Source organism: Salvelinus namaycush, chromosome 9 (genome assembly GCF_016432855.1).
Source record: "Salvelinus namaycush isolate Seneca chromosome 9, SaNama_1.0, whole genome shotgun sequence".
In the NCBI taxonomy this organism is placed as follows: domain Eukaryota; kingdom Metazoa; phylum Chordata; class Actinopteri; order Salmoniformes; family Salmonidae; genus Salvelinus; species Salvelinus namaycush.
In genome coordinates, this window is record NC_052315.1 from 6,213,165 (window position 1) to 6,234,807 (window position 21,643).

At 43.2% G+C, this 21,643-nt stretch overlaps 1 protein-coding gene across 2 annotated transcripts in view; it reads left to right on the forward strand.

Moving 5' to 3' along the window:
• The first annotated feature begins 296 nt into the window (after positions 1-296).
• Positions 297-21,643, forward strand: part of ppp1r2 (protein phosphatase 1, regulatory (inhibitor) subunit 2) — a 32,853-nt gene continuing 11,506 nt past the window's right edge. The window contains exons 1-3 of one of the 2 annotated variants that reach the window (XM_039000764.1): positions 297-676; positions 9,565-9,672; positions 10,353-10,433. In XM_039000764.1, coding sequence (XP_038856692.1) covers positions 540-676; positions 9,565-9,672; positions 10,353-10,433 — 326 coding nt within the window. In that variant the 5' untranslated portion in view covers positions 297-539. The remainder of the gene's footprint in view (positions 677-9,564; positions 9,673-10,352; positions 10,434-21,643) is intronic. The other variant, XM_039000765.1, reaches the window with a different exon arrangement.

Sequence of the window (21,643 nt, forward strand, 5' to 3'; positions counted from 1 at the left end):
CGATGATAAAAAATAAGGGGGTGTCGGCGACGGTTGTCACTAGTTACCACAGCCATAAAATCAAAATGGTTTATATCGTAAAAATTCATGAAAATGAAAGCTTTTTGATCCTAATGTAAGGTTAGGCATAAGGTTGGCAGTGTGGCTATAGTTAGGGTTAAGGGATTAGGGTTAGATTAAAATCAGATTTTAAGAAGAGGAATTGTAGAAACGGGCGGGGTTTATGACTTTGTGCTTGTGGTAACTAGTGACGACTGTCGGCGACTGCTGCTTTTTGCCGCTAGTCGCTACCTATACTTCAGTGGTCGCCACAGACAAAACAGCGTGCGGCGTCGGGGGCATGCCAAATACTTTCAGCGGTGAAGTTGATCGTGTTTATGAGACAACCGGGAGTTTGGAGTGCAGGAACAGTTGTAGCCTAATCGGGGTTTGTCTTTTGAATTATAAAAGCAAAGGGCACAAAATTAAGGTGCATCGCGTACTAGCTAGTTTTGATAATTGACAACCACTCTCCAGTGAGTGACCTAGCGCTTGTGGAAATGGCAGCTCCCCGGCCGATAAAAGGTATTCTGAAGAACAAGAACAGCGGGACGGGCATCAAAGTGGGCCCAGCCGAAGAAGTGCCAGTAGAGACTCCAGAACAAGTGGATCCTGGACTTCTGGAAGATGACCAACAGTGAGTAGACAGTCAGTTAGCTAGCTTAGTTTCTTGTTGACACCGACAGTCTAGGTAACGTTAGCTTAGCTTGCTCTGCGTTGGGTGCTGCCCTGGCTGAAAACTTTATGGACTTGCTAGCTAACGTGAACTCGTCAGCAATGTGCCAGGTAGTACATAATGCTAACTACCTAGCTAACGTTAGCAAGTCAGTTGTCATGCTTGCTTTCCAATTCACTCATATTGTTCTCACTAGGACTGTAAACTTACCAGTTAATGTTGGCTAGCCAATTTGCTAGCTAGTTTGCCCGAGAAGGTAACATTGGCTAGCTATGTTACCTAGCTAACGTTAGCAACGTCCCAAATATCTACTTGTCGATGTCAGTTGATATTTTATCCGGTTTCACACCTGTAATCACGCGTACATTTCATCAGCCAACTCACTGATGTTAGCTGTTTTTAAAGGTGGGTGATGAATGGGTTGACTGGCTAGCTAGCCAAATAATAGTCTAGCCACAGACATTTTTACCAGCGCAAACAAACAATTTGGAAGTGTTTTTTTTCCTACAGATATGTTTAAACCCAGAGACGATTTTAGTAATTAGTTAAGATTTAAGAAATATTATGTTGGCATCAGGTATGTTAGCCAGCAAGTTACCCATTCCTACCATCCATCACACACATGATGTACAGCAGTAGCTGAAGGATTCAGACCTGTAAATTATAGACTCATTTACCATTGTGTGGTGGGCACAGACTGTCCTATACAGTTTAGTTTCTAAGACTGTGGGTAAATGTGGAAGCTGGATGGTAGCTTACTGTACACTCCACCCTTAGTGCCTAGAGTGCCATCAGTGAGAGTATCTGCTGTCAAGGCACTGACTTCCACATCCCAAGCTGTAATGTTATATTTACACATTGGCCCTCTGGGTTTGTCAGAACTGTGGTGAGTTTATGCCTGAAGTCAGGCATTGATCTAATTCACTTTGCACATTAAACTGTCAGTGAGCTAGTCCTTTTGAGCTGTTCAGTTGCTCAAATGATACCACTAGGAAATACACCGTGGCTAATTGCAACATGAGTGTTGTTTTCTCAATTCCAGCTTGTCTTTTTAATGAAGATCTGGTGGTCCATGTGAAGATGCACAGGTGGATAGAGATGGAGGTTGTTTGAGTTTAAATAATTCATTGCTTGTGATTTATATAGTCCATTTATGGTGTTAGGTGGCTAGCCTTCATATAACCTACTATGAGACTCATAACTTCCCGTCCATGTGAAACTGCCGTCCTTGTATGGCCTATTTATCAGTGAATTCCATTCCCAGCCAGTTCTGTGTTGATACCAAAATAGTCTCTCTGTAGGAAATGGGTAAAAAGATTTCCTGAACAATTCTCTTTCTTCAAATGTAGTGGGATGAGACCAGCACGACTGGCTGCACTGTAGCCTACTCCTTCAGTTCAAGCTATGTCTGTAGCAAACAAACAAGAACACGCGCAGACAGCTGCATGCACACACCCCTTCAGCACCAGAACTCATAGGGTGTTGTTTGTATCCCGTCTCTCTAACAGTCCTCACAAACCAAAACCACACACATGGCTTATTTTCTCATCATGACTCTTTTTAAGCTCTTTCCCAAATTTTTGCTTAAGCCATCTGTCCGTATTAGGATACTACTTTCAGTCAAAATCAGATTTAAATTTGATGGATGAGCAGTAGAGCCGGGAAGATACCATTGTCGCAACGTTTTTTCCCATGGCAAAAATAAAACCACAAAGCAGATTACAACTCTTTGGTCCTTTAAAAACCTGCTGTATGTAAAATATTGTGTGCCATAGCTTGGAAAATAAATGTCACCCTGGATGACAACTGGTTGAGAGAATACCAAGACAGCTTTTCACTTTGAAGAATCTCAAATATAAAATATATTTATTTAGCACTTTTTTTTGCTTACCACATGATTCCATGCTATTGTTATGGTGAAACTAGCCACATATTAAGTACTTTGTCCTTAAACACCAACACTATTTGGCTATACCGTCTCAAGGTTAGATTACTACATTCAGTTTGCTGTGCTGAAGGAACAATGAATCAACTAAAGCTATCGGAATTGTATCTATGTTAGTCTCATTGCCACAGCAGTGGAATTTTCCCATGCTTTTCTAGATATATATTTTTATTTTATTTCACCTTTTTTTAACTAGGTAGGCTAGTTGAGAACAAGTTCTCATTTACACCTGCGACCTGGCCAAGATAAAGCAAAGCAGTGCAACACAAACAACAACACAGAGTTACACATGGAGTAAACGAACATGCAGTCAATAATACAATAGAAAAAGTCTGTATACAATGTGTGCAAATGTAGTAAGATCAGGGAGGTAAGGCAATAAATAGGCCATAGTGGCAAAATAATAACAATATAGCAATTAAACACTGGAGTGATAAATGTGCAGAAGATGAGTGTGCAAGTAAAGATACTGGGGTGCAAAGGAGCAAAATAAATAACAGTATGGGGGATGAGGTTGTTGGATGGGCTATTTACAGATGGGCTGTGTACAGGTGCAGTGATCTGTGAGCTGCTCTGACAGCTGGTGCTTAAAGCTAGTGATGGAGATATGAGTCTCCAGCTTCAGTGATTTTTGCGGTTCGTTCCAGTCATTAGCAGCAGAGAACTGGAAGGAAAGGCGGCCAAAGGAGGAATTGGCTTTGGGGGTGACCAGTGAGATATACCTGCTGGAGCGCGTGCTACGGTGGGTGCTGCTATGGTGACCAGTTAGCTGAGATAAGGCGAGGCTTTACCTAGCAAAGACTTATAGATGACCTGGAGCCAGTGGGTTTGGCGACGAATATGAAGTGAGGGCCAGCCAACGAGAGCATACAGGTCGCAGTGGTGGGTAGTATATGGGGCTTTGGTGACAAAACGGATGGCACTGTGATAGACTGGATCCAATTTGCTGAATAGAGTTTTGGTGGCTATTTTATAAAAGACATCGCCGAAGTCAAGGATCGGTAGGATAGTCATTTTTACGAGGGTATGTTTGGCAGCATGAGTGAAGGATGCTTTGTTGCGAAATAGGAAGCCGATTATAGATTTAATTTTGGATTGGAGATGCTTAATGTGAGTCTGGAAGGAGAGTTTACGGTCTAACCAGACACCTAGATATTTGTAGTTGTCCACATATTCTAAGTCAGAGCTGTCCATAGTAGTCGGGCGGGCGGGTGCGGGCAGCGATCGGTTGAAAAGCATGCATTTAGATTTACTAGCGTTTAAGAGCAGTTGGAGGCCACGGAAGGAGAGTTGTATGACATTGAAGCTCGTCTGGAGGTTAGTTAACAGTGTCCAAAGAAGGGCCTGAAGTATACAGAATGGTGTCGTCTGCGTAGAGGTGGATCAGAGAATCACCAGCAGCAAGAGCGACATTGATCTATACAGAGAAAAGAGTCGGCCCGAGAATTGAACCCTGTGTCACCCCCGTAGAGACTGACAGTTTCTCATTCTTTAAATCATGTATTGTTTGGGGAAACGTGTTCCTATCTGTTGCTAGGTTTTCCTCCAGTTGGTGGCAGATTTTCATGCAGATATAATAAAACCTGCATAAAAACAATATGCACATTTTTCCGCATGAGGTACTTTTCCATCAAATTGACTTGTTGCAACTAAAACAGTGTGCCTAATAAACTGCATGCTTTACTGAGTTGTAATGGGAGGACCACGCAACATATCATGGAAGTTTACTGCTTGTTATATCAATATTTGCGGTTTCCACTGCCTTTTCTCGCATGATTCATTTGACCAACACAAAAGGATCCTACCTTGCCTAGAATATATGGAAAATGTACCGATTTTAAATTAGCTTTTTCCATCAGGCCTGTCGTAACATTTTGTTTAAAATCCGACATGTACTTTATTCGTGTGAAACGGTTGGATGGAACACTGGTAAGAGTGGAAAGGGTAAGGGGTACCTAGTCAGTTGTCCAAGTGAATGCATTCAACTGAAATATGTCTTCTGCATTGAACCCAACCCCTCTGAATCAGAGAGGTGAGGCGGGGGACGATGACGACTGCCTTAATCCATGTCATTGGCGCCCGGGGAGCAGTTGTTGTTGGGGGTTAACTGCATTGGTCAAGGGCAGATTTTTCTTCGGCTTGGGGATTCGAACCAGCGGCCTTTCTATTACTGGCCCAACGCTCTTAACCGCTAGGCTGTGTTGCCATCTCTTGTGTTTCCCAAAGGGGACAGAAAAGACTGGAGCTTTCAATTCATTATACAGCCCCAAGGGGATATCCTGACCCAGCTTTCCAAATATCCGTATTGCTGTCACAAAGCATTTGTCCACTCTGCACCTGTCCAGAGTCCAAACAATCACAACTTCCTGCCATGGAGTTCTAGAAAGTGTCATGGGTAATGACTATTGGTGCCCCGTAAACAATAGTCAAGCATCTTCTCAATTTCAATGTAAGCCATTTCATTGCAGTCACTAATCAGTCAACATTGATGCATGGACCCCAAGCTCAGTCATTCATTATTCATTATAGTCAATGACTTTTAACTGAGTCACAGCCATGGTTCCATGAAACTCTATCTCTCCTCCACTGTCTTAGATGCCCAATCTGACCATTTCATGAGTGGGTTGAGGGACATGCATCGACTATCATGACTTTTGATACAGTGGGGAGAAAATACCATAGGAGCAACCTGTATAGTAGCCTACTTCCTGCTCCAGTATAGTAGATCAAATGGGCACTGCAGTCCCTTGACAATGGGCTTCACTGGGTTCAAGCAAAAACATTTTATTTTTTATTTTACAACATATTTACCTCAACATGAGTGGATTTCTAGGCTTTCCCCACCTCTCCAAGTCCCTAATACTCTCTATATTGACTTTAGTGTGCTCAGATTTGTACAAACACATTTTTACATTTGAGTAATTTAACAGACGCTCTTATCCAGAGCGACTTACAGTAGAGTGCATATGTTTTTGTACCCTGTGGGAATCGAACCCACGATCTTGGCGTTTTTGTAAGCCCCATGCTCTACCAACTGAGCCACACGGGACCACGGCTGGAAAGCATAGACCAGAGCGCTCTTTAACACACTGCTTGTCTTAGAGTATGCTCTCTGATAGTGTAGTTCACCTCTCCACTTTATTTTTTAGAGGGATGTACCCAGCTGTTGGCCTCTCCAAGAGATGCTCACTGCACACACACTGAATGGGAGTGTCAAATAGCGTCCTTTCTCAAATCAAATGTTATTGGTCACATCATGCGCCGAATACAACAGGTGTAGTAGACCTTACAGTGAAATGCTTACTTACGAGCCCCTAACCAACAATGCAGTTGAAAAATAGTAATAAATACGAATAAGAATAACAGAAGTAGTAATAGGGCTGGGTTTTTTTTTTACCAAAAGAGGTGGTTGTTGTCATTCCATTATGTATTTTTTTATAAACATTTTCTTCTGACTGGCTGCGTCAGGTCTTGAGTGGATTTGCACGGGTGCTGTGTACTGTAAATCAGGCCAGGCTGGCTGGCAGTGTCTGGGATGTGTTGTATAACCAACCCCCTCACACATACAGAAGGATAAAGACAGACGCAGAAATACACAGACTGACGTACAGACATTTTAGAGCAGTGAAACTGGCTCCTCTCCTCTACTGGCTTTTCAACACTCCTCACATACAGACAAAACTCCCTATCTTCCCTGGCCCAGATGCAGTCACACTGGTTTGGCTTCTGTTTTAAATGATTTAGAAATTGTCCATAAAGGTAGGGTTCAAAGTCTGGTGAATGTAGACGCATCAAACTAGGGTTGGGGAAGTTTAAAAAGTAACTGTTAACTTGTAATTTCCATGAATACAGTGAGCTCCAACCCTATTTGGACAGTGACAGATTTCTGTTATTGTTTTGACTCTGTACTCCCAACACTTTGGATTTGAAATAATACAATGATTATGAGGTTAAAGTGCAGACTGTCAGCTTTAATTTGAAGGTATTTTTATCCATATTGGGTAAACCGGTTAGAAATTACAGCACTTTTTGTACATAGCCCATTTTAGGGGACAAAGTATTGGGACATTCACTTGTGTACTCAAGTAGTCAAAAGTTTAGTATTTGGTCTCATATTCATAGCACGCAATGATTACATCAAGCTTGTGATCAGATGATTTTGTGCCCAATAGAAATTCATTGTAAGTAATGTATTTTGTCATTTTAGAGTCACTTTTATTGGAAATAAGAATAGAATGTTTCTAAACACTTCTACATTAATGTGGATGCTACCATGATTACGTATAATCCTGAATGAATAATGATGAATGAGAAAAATACACACGCACAAATATCATACCCCCCAAGACATGCTAACCTCTCACCATCACAATAACAGGGAAGTGTTTTTTTGGGTATGATAATTATGCCTCTGACTTTATCATTCATCATTATTATGATTCATTCAGGATAATCCATAATTATGGTAGCATCAACATTCATGTTGAAGGGTTTAGAAACATTCTATTCTTAATTACAATACATTCTTTCTATTGGGCACAAAATCATCTGAAACACAACCAAAACAAACTGCAAATGCATCCCCAAAGTTTGTAGAGTCACAAGCTTGATGTAAATGTTGCATGCTAGAAATATAGGACCAAATACTAAACTTTTGACTACTTTAAGACGCATATAAACTCAGCAAAAAAACGAATTGTCCTCACTGTTTACTGCATTTATTTTCGGCAAACTTAACATGTGTAAATATTTGTATGAGCATAAGATTCAACAACTGAGACATAAACTGAACAAGTTCAACAGACATGTGACTAACAGAAATTGAATGTGTCCCTGAACAAAGGAGGGGGGGTCAAAATCAAAAGTAACAGTCAATGCAGCTGGTGGGCACACCAGATACTAAGTACTGCAGTGCATCTCCTCCTCATGGACTGCACCAGATTTGCCAGTTCTTGCTGTGAGATGTTACCCCACTCTTCCACCAAGGCACCTGCAAGTTCCCGGAAATGTCTGGGGGGAATGGCCCTAGCCCTCACCCTCCGATCCAACAGGTCCCAGACGTGCTCAATGGGATTGAGATCCGGGCTCTTCGATGGCCATGGCAGAACACTAACATTCCTGTCTTGCAGACAAAACCACGACTCGTCAGTGAAGAGCACTTTTTGCCAGTCCTGCCTGGTCCAGTGACGGTGGGTTTGTGCCCATAGGCGACGTTGTTGACGGTGATGTCTGGTGAGGACCTGCCTTACAACAGGCCTACAAGCCCTTAGTCCAGCCTCTCTCAGCCTATTGCGGACAGTCTGAGCACTGATGGGGGATTGTGCGTTCCTGGTGTAACTCGGGCAGTTGTTGTTGCCATCCTGTACCTGTCCCGCAGGTGTGATGTTCGGATCTATCGATCCTGTGCCGGTGTTACACGTGGTCTGCCACTGCGAGAACAATCAGCTGTCCGTCCTGTCTCCCTGTAGCGCAGTGTTAGGCGTCTCACAGTACGGACATTGTAATTTATTGCCCTGGCCACATCTCCAGTCCTCATGCCTCCTTGCAGCATGCCTAAGACACGTTCACGCAGATGAGCAGGGACCCTGGGCATCTTTCTTTTGGTGTTTTTCAGAGTCAGTAGAAAGGCCTCTTTAGTGTCCTAAGTTTTCATAACTGTGACCTTAATTGTCTACTGTCTGTAAGCTGTTAGTGTCTTAACGACCGTTCCACAGGTGCATGTTCATTAATTGTTTATGGGTCATTGAACAAGCATGGGAAACAGTGTTTAAACCCTTTACAATGAAGATCTGTGAAGTTATTTGGGATTGTATGAGTTTTTACGAATTATCTTTGAAAGGCAGGGTCCTTTTTTTGCTGAGTTTAAGTGCATTTGTCCCAATACCTTAGTCCCCCCCCCATGATAGGGTACCAATGTACAAAAAGTGCTGTAATTTCCAAACTGTTCTAAACTGTTAATCCCTTCAAGTTAAAGCTGACCGTGTGCCCTTTAATCTCGGTCATTTATATAATTTCTGAAGTACAGAGCCAAAACAACAACAAATGTGTGACTGTCCCAATACTTTTGGAGCTCACTGTATGTCTCTGACAGTTTCATGTAATGATATCGTTTTATGTTTTGTCTTCACTAGCTTACATTGGTTTCTTACGTGTATCCCATGGGTTATATATGTTATGAAACAGTGGTTAAGAGCCGGCCTACCTCAGCAAGCCTGACTGAGCAGTATTGATATGTGCCTCATCCCATGATGTGCCATTTTAGTGTGAGACACAGCTGTACAGGGCATGTCTCCCATTGATTTAGCCCAGTGCCATCGACAGTCAAACTGCCTGCTGTGTGCCTGACTTATTGAGTGTGTGTGAGCAGCTAGCGATGGCTCTGCAGGATTACTGCAGCAGGGAGCAGATTTATTCCCCCCGCCCCTCTCTACCATGATGCAGGCCTCAGCCTCCATAAACACGTCCGGGAGGCTGGCTACTTTGACAAAGGGAGAGAGGGGCGCGCCAGTAGAGACAGTTTAACGGCTGTATTTGGCACTGTCTCCAAGTCCAGACAGCGGTGTTATTGAAGGTGCCAACTCCAGCCAGAAGCCGAGAGAGCCTACAATTTGTACCTGGGGAAAGTACATTTGTGAAGCATTTCTTCCCACTCGCTCGATCAGCATCATGCTGAAGGTGAAGTGACCAACCTCTGTACACTGTCATTTTCCAAACAATGAATCATTTAATTGTACATAATACCCTTTTTTAAATTTAATTGCTGCCTTGTTTGTGTTCCCGAAATATACTACGGGAGTGAACTGGGTCACTGTGTAGTCCTAGATTAAATCTGCCAGGTCTCTAGTGTAATATCTGGTTGGTTTTGAGTACCACCCTGAGCTCATCTCTGGACCCATTCTTTCAGGAAGAAGTCACAGAAATGGGACGAGATGAACATCCTGGCCACGTACCACCCGGCAGACAAGGACTATGGGTTGATGAAGATCGACGAGCCCAGCACGCCCTACAACAGGTGAGTTGCCCCATTCAATGTGTAAAGCACGATGCAATTCATTCTCATGAACAGGTAATGACATAGTTACCCAACGAATGTCAAAATGGCTTCCCATATACAATGTTATCCAGTATTTCCAGTTTTTTACTTTTTTGTTTACGAATACCTCATAATCGTATTAATTTATTCAATTAGTTAGGCCTATTACATATTACATGTTGAAAATGACAGTTGGACTCTTCACACTACATAATCTTAGTTCTGGGCAAACCAAAAAACTACTTTTCTGGAGTCAAATATTCACATTTGTTGACAGCAGAGATTTGTGATTGACTTGGCCTGAGAAGAAACTCTGCTCTGCTCTGTTTGGCGTCATCCTGCTTTAATGTGTGTGAACAGTCCCTAGATCCCAGACTAATGTGACGTAGAAAAGAGACTATAATTTGATCATTTTTGTAGAGAATATGTTCACCCCGGATTAGATACAATTTCGATAGCAGATTGGCCTGCTCTCACAGGGCACCTCAATTCTTGCAGTGCAGGTTGTGTGTGTACGTGCGTGTGGATGAGTTTCTGCCCAGTCGGCATACAGTGTGGGTGGGGTGGGCCATCTAAACTGGCACGTAACCCAATCTCCAAGGCCGTTGCATAGAAGGTCACCGTTGTGACACGGTGTTCTCTCCTTCTCTCTTCCTCAGGATGGTGGGGGACGAGGAGGATGAAGGGGCGCACAGTGACTCAGAGGTCAACGTGCCCACTGTGGGTGACCTGGCCTCCAAGTAAGTTATTTCTGACTGGAGAGGTCTGGGAGGGGAAAGGAGGGTCATCACTGACTGGACAGGTCTGGGAGGGGGAAGGAGGGTCATCACTGACTGGATAGGTCTGGGAGGAGGAAGGAGGGTCATCACTGACTGGACAGGTCTGGGAGGGGGAAGGAGGGTCATCACTGACTGGACAGGTCTGGGAGGGGGAAGGAGGGTCATCACTGACTGGATAGGTCTGGGAGGAGGAAGGAGGGTCATCATCACTGATTGGATAGGTCTGGGAGGGGGAAGGAGGGTCATCATCACTGACTGGATAGGTCTGGGAGGGGGAAGAAGGATCATCACTGACTGGAGAGGCCTGGGAGGGGGAAGGAGGGTCATCACTGACTGGATAGGTCTGGGAGGGGGAAGAAGGGTCATCATCACTGACTGGATAGGTCTGGGAGGGGGAAGAAGGGTCATCATCACTGACTGGATAGGTCTGGGAGGGGGAAGGAGGGTCATCACTGACTGGATAGGTCTGGGAGGGGGAAGAAGGGTCATCATCACTGACTGGATAGGTCTGGGAGGGGGAAGAAGGGTCATCATCACTGACTGGATAGGTCTGGGAGGGGGAAGGAGGGTCATCATCACTGACTGGATAGGTCTGGGAGGGGGAAGGAGGGTCATCACTGACTGGAGAGGCCTGGGAGGGGGAAGAAGGTAGAGGTCGACCGATTAATCGGAATGGCTGACTAATTAGGGCCGATTTCAAGTTTTCATAACAATCGGTAATTTTGGATGCCGATTTTGCCGAATATTATTATTTATTTATTTTTTCACACCTTTATTTAACTAGGCAAGTCACTTAAGAACATATTCATATTTTCAATGATGGTCTAGGAACGGTGGGTTAACTGCCTTGTTCAGGGGCAGAACGACAGATTTTTACCTTGTCAGCTCAGGGATTCAATCTTGCAACCTTACGCTTAACTAGTCCAACGACTTAACTAGTCCAACGTCTAACCACCTGCCTCACGAGGAGCCCGCCTGTTACGCGAATGCAGTAAGAAGCCAAGGTAAGTTGCTAGCTAGCATTAAACTTATCTTATAAAAAACAATCAATCAATCATAATCACTAGTTATAACTACACATGGTTGATGATATTACTAGTTTATCTAGCGTGTCCTGCGTTGCATATAATCGATGCGGTGCCCATTCGTGAAAAAGGACTCGTTGCTCCAACGTGTACCTAACCATAAACATCAATGCCTTTCTTAAAATCAACACACAGAAGTATTTTTAAAAATATTTTTAAACCTGCATATTTAGCTAAAAGAAATCCAGGTTAGCAGGTAATATTAACCAGGTGAAATTGTGTCACTTCTCTTGCGTTCATTGCACGCAGAGTCAGAGTATATGCAACAGTTTGGGCCGCCTGGCTCGTTGCGAACTAATTTGCCAGAATTTTACGTAATTATGACATAACATTGAAGGTTGTGCAATGTAACAGGAATATTTAGACGTATGGATGCCACCCGTTAGATAAAATATGGAACGGTTCCGTATTTCACTGAAAGAATAAACGTTTTGTTTTCGAGATGATAGTTTCTGGATTCGACCATATTAATGACCTAAGGCTCGTATTTCTGTGTGTTATTATGTTATAATTAAGTCTATGATTTGATAGAGCAGTCTGACTGAGCGATGGTAGGCACCAGCAGGCTCGTAAGCATTCATTCAAACAGCACTTTCGTGCGTTTTGCCAGCAGCTCTTCGCAATGCTTCAAGCATTGCGCTGTTTATGACTTCAAGCCTATCAACTCCCGAGATAAGGCTGGTGTAACCGATGTGAAATGGCAAGCTAGTTAGCGGGGTGCGCGCTAATAGCGTTTCAAACGTCACTCGCTCTGAGACTTGGAGTAGTTGTTCCCCTTGCTCTGCATGGGTAACGCTGCTTCGAGGGTGGCTGTTGTCGATGTGTTCCTCGTTCGAGCCCAGGTAGGAGCGAGGAGAGGGATGGAAGCTATACTGTTACACTTGCAATACTAAAGTGCCTATAAGAACATCCAATAGTCAAAGGTATATGAAATACAAATCATATAGAGAGAAATAGTCCTATAATTCCTATAATAACTACGACCTAAAACTTCTTACCTGGGAATATTGAAGACGCATGTTAAAAGGAACCACCAGCTTTCATATGTTCTCATGTTCTGAGCAAGGAACTTAAACGTTAGCTTTCTTACATGGCACATATTGCACTTTTACTTTCTTCTCCAACACTTCGTTTTTGCATTATTTAAACCAAATTGAACATGTTTCATTATTTATTTGAGGCTAAATGTATTTTATTGATGTATTATATTCAGTTAAAATAAGTGTTTGTTCAGTATTGTTGTAATTGTTATTATTACAAATAAAAATTAAAAATCGGGCGATTTTAATCGGTATCAGCTTTTTTTGGTCCTCCAATAATCGGTATCGGCTTGAAAAATCCTAATCGGTCGACCTCTAGAAGGAGGGTCATCATCACTGACTGGATAGGTCTGGGAGGGGGAAGGAGGGTCATCACTGACTGGATAGGTCTGGGAGGAGGAAGGAGGGCTAAAGTTAAGTTATTGGACTCAAAGGTTTGGAATGTTAAAACACTTTATTAAGGCTGTATGAGAAGGGTAGTGATGCAACTCAAACATATTATCTTGATACGTCTCGGTCTTATGAGACTGAAGGTGGGGGGGAACTCCGTCTGGTTACGGCTTGAACATGCTGTAATAACAGAATGTACTCATCTGGATTTCAACTATTTGCAATAGGGTCTGGCTGCAGCAGATGCCTTCTCACTCCACAGATGCTATGAGACATACGAACTCAGACAGGATGTTGAATGGTGCCAGAGAAGATGGTGCGTAACCGCCACCAACAGCACAGGTGGTGAAATTACGTTTAGAATTAGAAGATGGGTACTAGCTAGTGTGTGCTAGCTAGTGCGTGCTAGAGAGAGTTTGTGCTAGCTAGTGTGTGCTAGAGAGTTTGTGCTAGAGAGAGTTTGTGCTAGCTAGCTGTTCAAGCATCATTGGTTATCGTAACGCCCTGGACCAGCGTTAGTGTGCCGACTGGTATGGGCGTAGCACAGCGACGCCCTGGAATAAAGCCACTGACTCACGCGATACACCAGGCCAACAAAAGCCTACTGGTTACGCACAGCTGGGTACTACTCAGTATTTGACGTCAAGGGCATTTGATGCCCCCCCCCCCCCCCCCCAAATAACATTGAGTATAGAGTGAATTTCGCTCTTGGGTAAATTGAATGATCAGCTAAATACTTTTGGAGCCATCAGAAGACCGTCTCACCAGTTGAGTTAACAGTAGAGGTAAAACTGCGCATGGGAAATCCCCCCCCCCCCCCATAAAAAAAAATCTAAAATTAACACCCTTGCCTTTCGTGAACATAAACTAGCATATTTCTTTCCCCGACTAGCACTGACTTTGCTGATAGCTATTTTATTGAGGAAAAATGTACTTACTATGACTGAGATGTGGTTGTCCCACCTAGCTATCTTAAGAAGAATGCAGTAACTGTAAGCTACACTGGAAAAGATTGTCATCTAAATGACTGAAATGTAATCCTTTTGAACTCTGCCATCAAACACCCTTACCCAATCATCTCCATTTGACTAAAGGAGAAGTCATTTTCCCCAAGTATCCAGTGATACTCTCAATTAGCCTACAGTCAAAGAATTTTTTTAAATTGATTTTTTAAATGTAACCTTTATTTAACTAGACAAGTCAGTCAGTTAATAATAAATTATTATTTACAATGACGGCCTCCCCTAACCCAGACGACACTGGGCCAAATGTGCACCGCCCTATGGGACTCCAGATCACGGCTGGTTGTGACACAGCCTGGGAACGAACCAGGGTCTGTAGTGACGCCTCTAGCACTGCAATGCAGTGCCTTAGACCGCTGCGCCACTCGGGATGTGTGATAAGATAAGCATCTCTCCAAAGTCAAACGTGTGTGTGGTGCACTTTTTCAGTAACTGATACCGTGTTTATTGACCTACAGAACCAGTCAAAAAGTTTGGACACCTACTTCAAGGGTTTTTCTATTGTAGAACAATAGTGAAGACATTAAACTATGAAATAACTAGTGAAACGCCGATACCGATATCCGATATTTTCAAAGCCGAAAAAAACGATGCCGATTTATCTAAAATTTTAGCGGCCTTTTAAGCCTTCTAGTACAGTTAAATAGTTAACACACGCATGGATGCATCGGTCTATGGCACTGCGTCTCAGTGCAAGAGGCGTCACTACAGTCCCTTGGTTAGAATGCAGGCTGTATCACATCTGGCTGTGATTGGGAGTCCCATAGGGCAGCACACAATTGGCCCAGCGTCATCCGGGTTTGGCCGTCCATTGTAAGTAAGAATTTGTTCTTAACTGATTTGCCTAGTTAAATAAAGGTTACACACACTGACCAAAAATGTATTTTGTTGGCATTTATGTATGTCCCCATTACCAGTAAAACATCATCAAAACCTATTTCTTTCACTTACTTACTGTGCTGTTTCATTGTTCAGTCGTTTCATTCAACCAGGATTGCATCATACATGTCAAGCAGTGAAGTTTCAGCTCTCTGTCCGTGGCCTCTTCCTTGGTGCACACTGTCACTGTGTCCGTTTCCATCTTGTCCAGCTGTGTATGTAACATTTCAGGTAAACCCTGTTTCTTGTCTGCATCGAAGTAGCGGTCCTTGTACATAGCATGGTGGCGACACAGTAAAGAGAGAATGCCACCGAATTGCTTTTTCATAGCCTGTGTGGGCAGTTTTGTTGCCAGGGCAAACCGTTGTCAAGGGCAACTGTTTAATTCGACAATGTGGGCCAGTAAAAACATCCGCCTCATCGGGAAAAGGGGCTATCTAACGTTACACTTTAGCTGCTAGCTAACTGGTTATCTTAGTATTGACGAAGTCAGAATCGGCATGTGCACTCCACTGACGTGACAGAATCGGCGGCGTTAGAATTAGGAATTCTACACTGAATAAAAAATATAAACGCAACAGGTAAAGTGTTGGTTTCATGAGCTGAAATAAACAAATCCCAGAAATGTTCCATACGCACAAAAAGCTTATCTCAAATGTTGGGCACATTTTGTTTACATCCCTGTCAGTTTTGTTGAGCAGGCGTTTCAATTCCATGACAGAGGGAATTGCGTCTGCTGCAGGCTCAGTTGATGAGCTTATTTCTCCAGTCAGTAGTTCGAATGGAGCTAGGTAGTGTGTTCATGTTTAAAACATGTTCTCAAATGCCATTGAAATGGCAGCAGCGGTATGACAACCAGCATATTCATGAGCATGCAATACGACTTTCCTCAGTATGAAATCCTCGACGACCCACTGTGCTATCAGACTCTGCATGCTCATGGGGCTGATATCGCTGGTCCAAATGTCAGTCGTGAAGCTAATGGCAGAGACGCACGCTATTACTGTGTAACTCCGGTAGGGCAACATCTGAAAAATAGTACCCCCCCTCCCCAAAATAGGGTGCTCGACCAGTCGGCTAAAGCCAACATCACCCACGACAGAGAACGGTTGATTGTCAAGGGAAATGAAATCCATTATCTTGGCGTTAATGGATTTTGCCTTTTGGGTTGTCTCGTTGAAATGTTCTTACTCTTTCAAATGACTGCTCGACTTTGACTGCTCAATCCACACAGCAGACATTGTGGGCTAGGTTAGGAATGCTAGCGTAGCGCAACATTTTACATGGCGTATTTACGTCATGTAACTAAATTATATACGAAGATGCTCTTATCCGTGTTATATAGTTATGCACGTAAGCTTTATCGATTTTGCATATCAGCGTTAAACTAGACATCGGGCCGATGTTGGCATTTTTAGCTAATATCGTCCGATTACGATATGTTCACCGACTATATCGTGCATCCCTAGAAATAACACATGGAATCATGTAGTAAGCAAAAAAGTGTTAAACAAATCAAAATATATTTTAGATTCTTCCAAGTAGCCACCCTTTGCCTTGACAGCTTTGTACACTCTTGGCTTTCTCTCAACCAGCTTCACCTGGAATGCTTTTCCAACAGTCTTGAAGGAGTTCCCCCACATGCTGAGCACTTGCTGGCTGCTTTTCCTTCACTCTGCGATGCAACTCATCCCAAACCATCTCAATTGGGTTGAGGTCGGGTGATTGTGGAGGACAGATCATCTGATGCTGCACTCCATCACCTTTGGTCAAATATCCCTTACCCAGCCTGGAGGTGGGTTTTGGGTTATTGTCCTGTTGAAAAACAAATGATAGTCCCATTAAGCGCAAACCAGATGGGATGGCGTATCACTGCAGAATGCTGTGGTTGCAAGTGTGCCTTGAATTCTAAATTAATCACGGACAGTGTCACCAGCGAAGTACCATCACACCACCTCCATGCTTCTCGGTGGGAACCACAAATGCGGCGATCATCCGTTCACCTACTCTGCGTCTCACAAAGATACGTCGGTTGGAACCAAAAATCTGTGATTTGGACTCACCAGACCAAGGACAGATTTCCACTGGTCTAATGTCCATTGCTTGTGTTTTTCTTTGCCCAAGCAAGTCTCTTCTTCTTATTGGTGTCCTTTAGTAGTGGTTTCTTTGCAGCAATTTGACCCATGAAGGACTCATTTACGCAGTCTCCTCTGAACAGTTGATGCGTCTTTTACTTGAACTCTGTGAAGCATTTATCTGGGCTGTAATTTCCTTTCCTGTGGCGGTCCTCATGAGAGCAAGTTTCAGCATAGCGCTTGATGTTTTTTGCGACTGCACTTGAAGAAACGTTCAAAGTTCTGGAAATTTTACAGATTGACTGACCTTCATGTCTTAAACTAATGATGAACTGTCGTTTCTCTTTGCTTGTTTGAGCTGTTCTTGCCATAATATGGTAGTTTACCAAATAGCCCTATCTTCTGTATACCATCCCTACCTTGTCACAACACAACTGATTGGCTCAAATGCATTAAGAAGGAAAGAAATTCCACAAGTGAACTTTTAACAAGGCACACCTGTTAATTGAAATGCATTCCAAGTGACTACCTCATGAAGCTGGTTAAGAGAATGCCAAGAATGTGCAAAGCAGTCATCAAGGTAAAGAGTGGCTACTTTGAATAATCTCAAATATAACATCTATATTGATTTAACCCTTTTTTGGTTACTACATGATTCCATTTGTGTTATTTTATGGTTTTGATGTCTTCACTATTATTCTACACTGTAGAAAATCTAAACAAAAGAAACCCTTGAATGAGTAGGTGTGTCCAAACTTTTGACTGCTACTGTATAAATATTAGATTGAGAAATGTCGGAGTGGCATTGACTAACATACAGTAGAATAGAATACAGTATATACATATGAGATGAGTAAAGCAGTATGCAAACATTTTTTAAAGTGACTAGTGATTCCAGGTCTATGTACGTAGGGCAGCAGCCTCCAAGGTGCAGGGTTGTGTAACCAGGTGGAATCCGGCTAGTGATAGATGCTGCCTTTCAGTCTCTCGGTCCCAGCTTTGATGCACCTGTACTGACCTCGGCTTCTGGATGATAACGGGGTGAACAGGCCGTGGCTCGGGTGGTTGATGTCCTTGATGATCTGTTTGGCCTTCCTGTGACATCGGGTGTTGTAGGTTTCCTGGAGGGCAGGTATTATGCCCCCCGGTGATGCGTTGGGCAGACAGCACCACCCTCTGGGGAAACCCTGCGGTTGCGGGTGGTGCAGTTGCCGTACCAGGCGGTGCAGTTGCCGTACCAGGCGGTGCAGTTGCCGTACCAGGCGGTGATGCATCCCGACAGGATGCTCTCAATTGTGTATCTGTAACTGGTACTGTATATCCCCTAACACGGCGAGAGAGGGGCATGGCTATGGTAACACTGTAGATTTTCACTAGCGACGTAGTAGGAGCTAGTCTACTGCTTTAGCATTAGCCCTCATCATAGAGTGGAGCAGATGCTCCGTCACAGCCTCAAGGCCAAACTCCACTGAGGCAAAGGTTTGTCACATGTACTGTTACCACACATTTTTATACCCACTTAACAGGCAGGGAGGTCAACCCTTTGTGTGTGTGTAAGTAACATGCCATTATAGCATTTTCTTTTATCTAGTGCGTGCATACATTTTTAGTATGTGTCCCATGCGGGAATTGAACCCACAACCCTGGCATTGCAAGCGCTGTGTCCACTCAATAAGTGTTTATATTCCCTCTAAATCGACTCTGCCTTGGACGAATGCATGAATCTCAGTGTTACCTTTATCGCTCAATGTGATCACACTACTGATACTCTTGAGTGTTTTCTTTGCGTTTCAGACAGCGTGATTAAAGCATGTGGGTTAGAGAGAGTGAGTAAGCCCTTTTTGTCTCTTCACTGGTATCTGTTCTCTCTGTCAACATTTTCATCCCGGTGTTGACTACTAGGTCACTGATGCTCAAGGCACACAACTATCTCTAACCTCACTGATATTACCTCACTGATATTACCTCTCGTCCTAATCTCCCCCCCAGTGGAGCGTATTGGCTAAACATCACGTAATGGTGTTTCGATGGATCTGCGCCCAGTAATTCATTGCAGTGAAAACAGCTTGGATCAATAAATGCCACTCACTAGATCCCATCAACCATAAATCCAGGGGAATGAGGACAATGTAACGGGAGGTGATTACGGCCTAAGATCAGTTTACTTCCTGCAGCGTTGACTCCATCTGTACACTTGGTTTAAACCTGTGAAATGGAAATTAATAACAAACTTACACGCAGCCTTATCTTGTGTTATGCCTCTTCGACATTTTCAAATCAAACTGTATTTGTCACATGCTTCGTAAACAAAAGGTGTGGACTAACAGTAAAATGCTTACTTACGGGTCCTTTCCAACTATGCAGAGAGGGAAAATATTGAAAATATAATTCAAGGAATAAATACACAATGAGTAACGATAAATTGGCTATATACACAGGGTACCAGTACTGAGTCGATGTGCAGGGGTCGGAGGTAATTGAAGTAGATATGTACATATACAGTGCCTTCTGATAGCATGCATACCCCTTGAGTTATTCCACATTTTGTTGTATTACAGCCTGAATTCAAGCTCTGTCAAATTGGTTGTTGATCATTGCTAGTCAGCCATTTCGGTTCTTGCTGTAGATTTATGTCAAAACTAACTTGGTCACTCCGGAACGTTCACTGTCGTTACGGTAAGCAACTCCAGTGTAGATTTGGCCTTGTGTTTTAGGTAATTTTTCTGCTTAAAGGTGAATTCATCTCCCTGTGTCTGGTGGAAAGCTGACTGAACTAGGTTTTCCTCTAGGATTTTGCCTGTGCTTAGTTCTGTTTCATTTTTTTTATCCCTAAAAACTCCCCGGTCCTTAACGATTACAAGCATATCCATAAAATGATGCAGCCACCACTGTTTGAAAAGATGGAGAGTGGTACTCTGTAATGTGTTGTTTTGGATTTTCCCTATACATAATATTTTAGTATTCATTACAAAAAATGAATTGCTTTGCCACATGCTTTGCAGTATTTCTCTGTCTATTAGGTTAGTATTGTGTAGTAACTACAATGTTGTTGATCCATCTGCAGTTTTCTCCTATCACAGCCATTAAACTCTAACTGCCTCATGGTGAAATCCCCGAGCGGTTTCCTTCCTCTCCGGCAACTAAGTTAGGAAGGAGGCATGTGTCTTTGTAGTGACTGGGTGTATAGATACACCATCCAAAATGTAACACAACTTCACCATGCTCAGGGATATATATTCAAAGTCTGCTAACTACAAATAAGTGCCCTTTTTTGTGAGGCATTGGCAAACCTTTGTGATTGAATCTGTGTTTGAAATTGACTACTTGACTGAGGGACCTTACAGATAATTGTATGTGTGGGGTACAGAGATGAGGTAGTCATTCAAAAATCATGGTAAACGTTATAGCACACTGAGTCCATGCAACTTATGACTTGTTGAGCAAATTTTTACTCCTGATCTTTAGGCTTGCCATAACTGAGGGGTTGATACTTGATTCAAGACATTTCAGCTTTTAATTTTTATTAATTAGTAAAACATGTGTAAAACAGTGCATTTGGATAGTATTCAGATCCCTTGACTTTTTTCCAGATTTTGTTACGTTACAGCCTTATTCTAAAATGGATGAAATAAAAAAACATCCTCTTCAATTTACACAATACCCCATAATAAAGTATGCCATTGTATTAAAAACAAAAAAAGGATACCTCATTTACATAAGTATTCAGACCTTTTGCTATGAGACTCGGGTGCATCCTGTTTCCATTGATCATCCTTGAGATGTTTCTACAACTTCATTGGAGTCCACCTGTGACAAATTCAATTGATTGGATATGATTTGGAATGGCACACACCTGTCTATATAAGGTCCCACAGTTGACAGTGCATGTCAGAGCAAAAACAAAGCCATGACGTCGAAGGAATTGTCCGCAGAGCTCCGAGACAGGATTGTGTCGAAGAACAGATCTGGGGAAGGGTACCAAGATATTTCTGCAGCATTGAAGGTCCCCAAGAACACAGTTGCTTCCATTCTTAAATGGAAGAAGTTCGGAACCACCAAGACTCTTCCTAGAGCTGGCCGCCCGGCCAAACTGAGCAATCGGGGGAGAAGGGCCTTGGTCAGGGAGATGACCAAGAACCCGATGGTCACTCTGACAGAGCTCCAGAGTTCCTCTGTGGAGATGGGAGAACCTTCCAGAAGGACACCCATCTCTGCAGCACTCCACCAATCAGGCCTTTGTGGTAGAGTGGCCAGACAGAAGCCACTCCTCCAGTAACTTGCACATGACAACCCACTTGAAGTTTGCGAAGAGGTACCTAAAGGACGCTCAGACCATGAGAAACATGATTCTCTGGTCTGATGAAAGATTGAACTCTTTGGCCTCAATGCCAAGCGTCACGTCTGGAGGAAACCTGGCACCATCCCTATGGTGAAGCATAGTGGTGACAACATCTTGCTGTGGGGATGTTTTTCAGTGACAGGGACTGGGAGACTAGTCAGGATCGAGGGGAAAAATGAATGGAGCAAAGTACAGAGATCCTTGCTGAAAACCTGCTCTCAGGACCTCAGACGGGGGCGAAGGTTCACCTTCCAACAGGACAACAACACTAAGCACACAGCCAAGACAACGCAGCAGTGGCTTTGGAACAAGTCTCTGAATGTCCTTGAGTGGCCCAGACA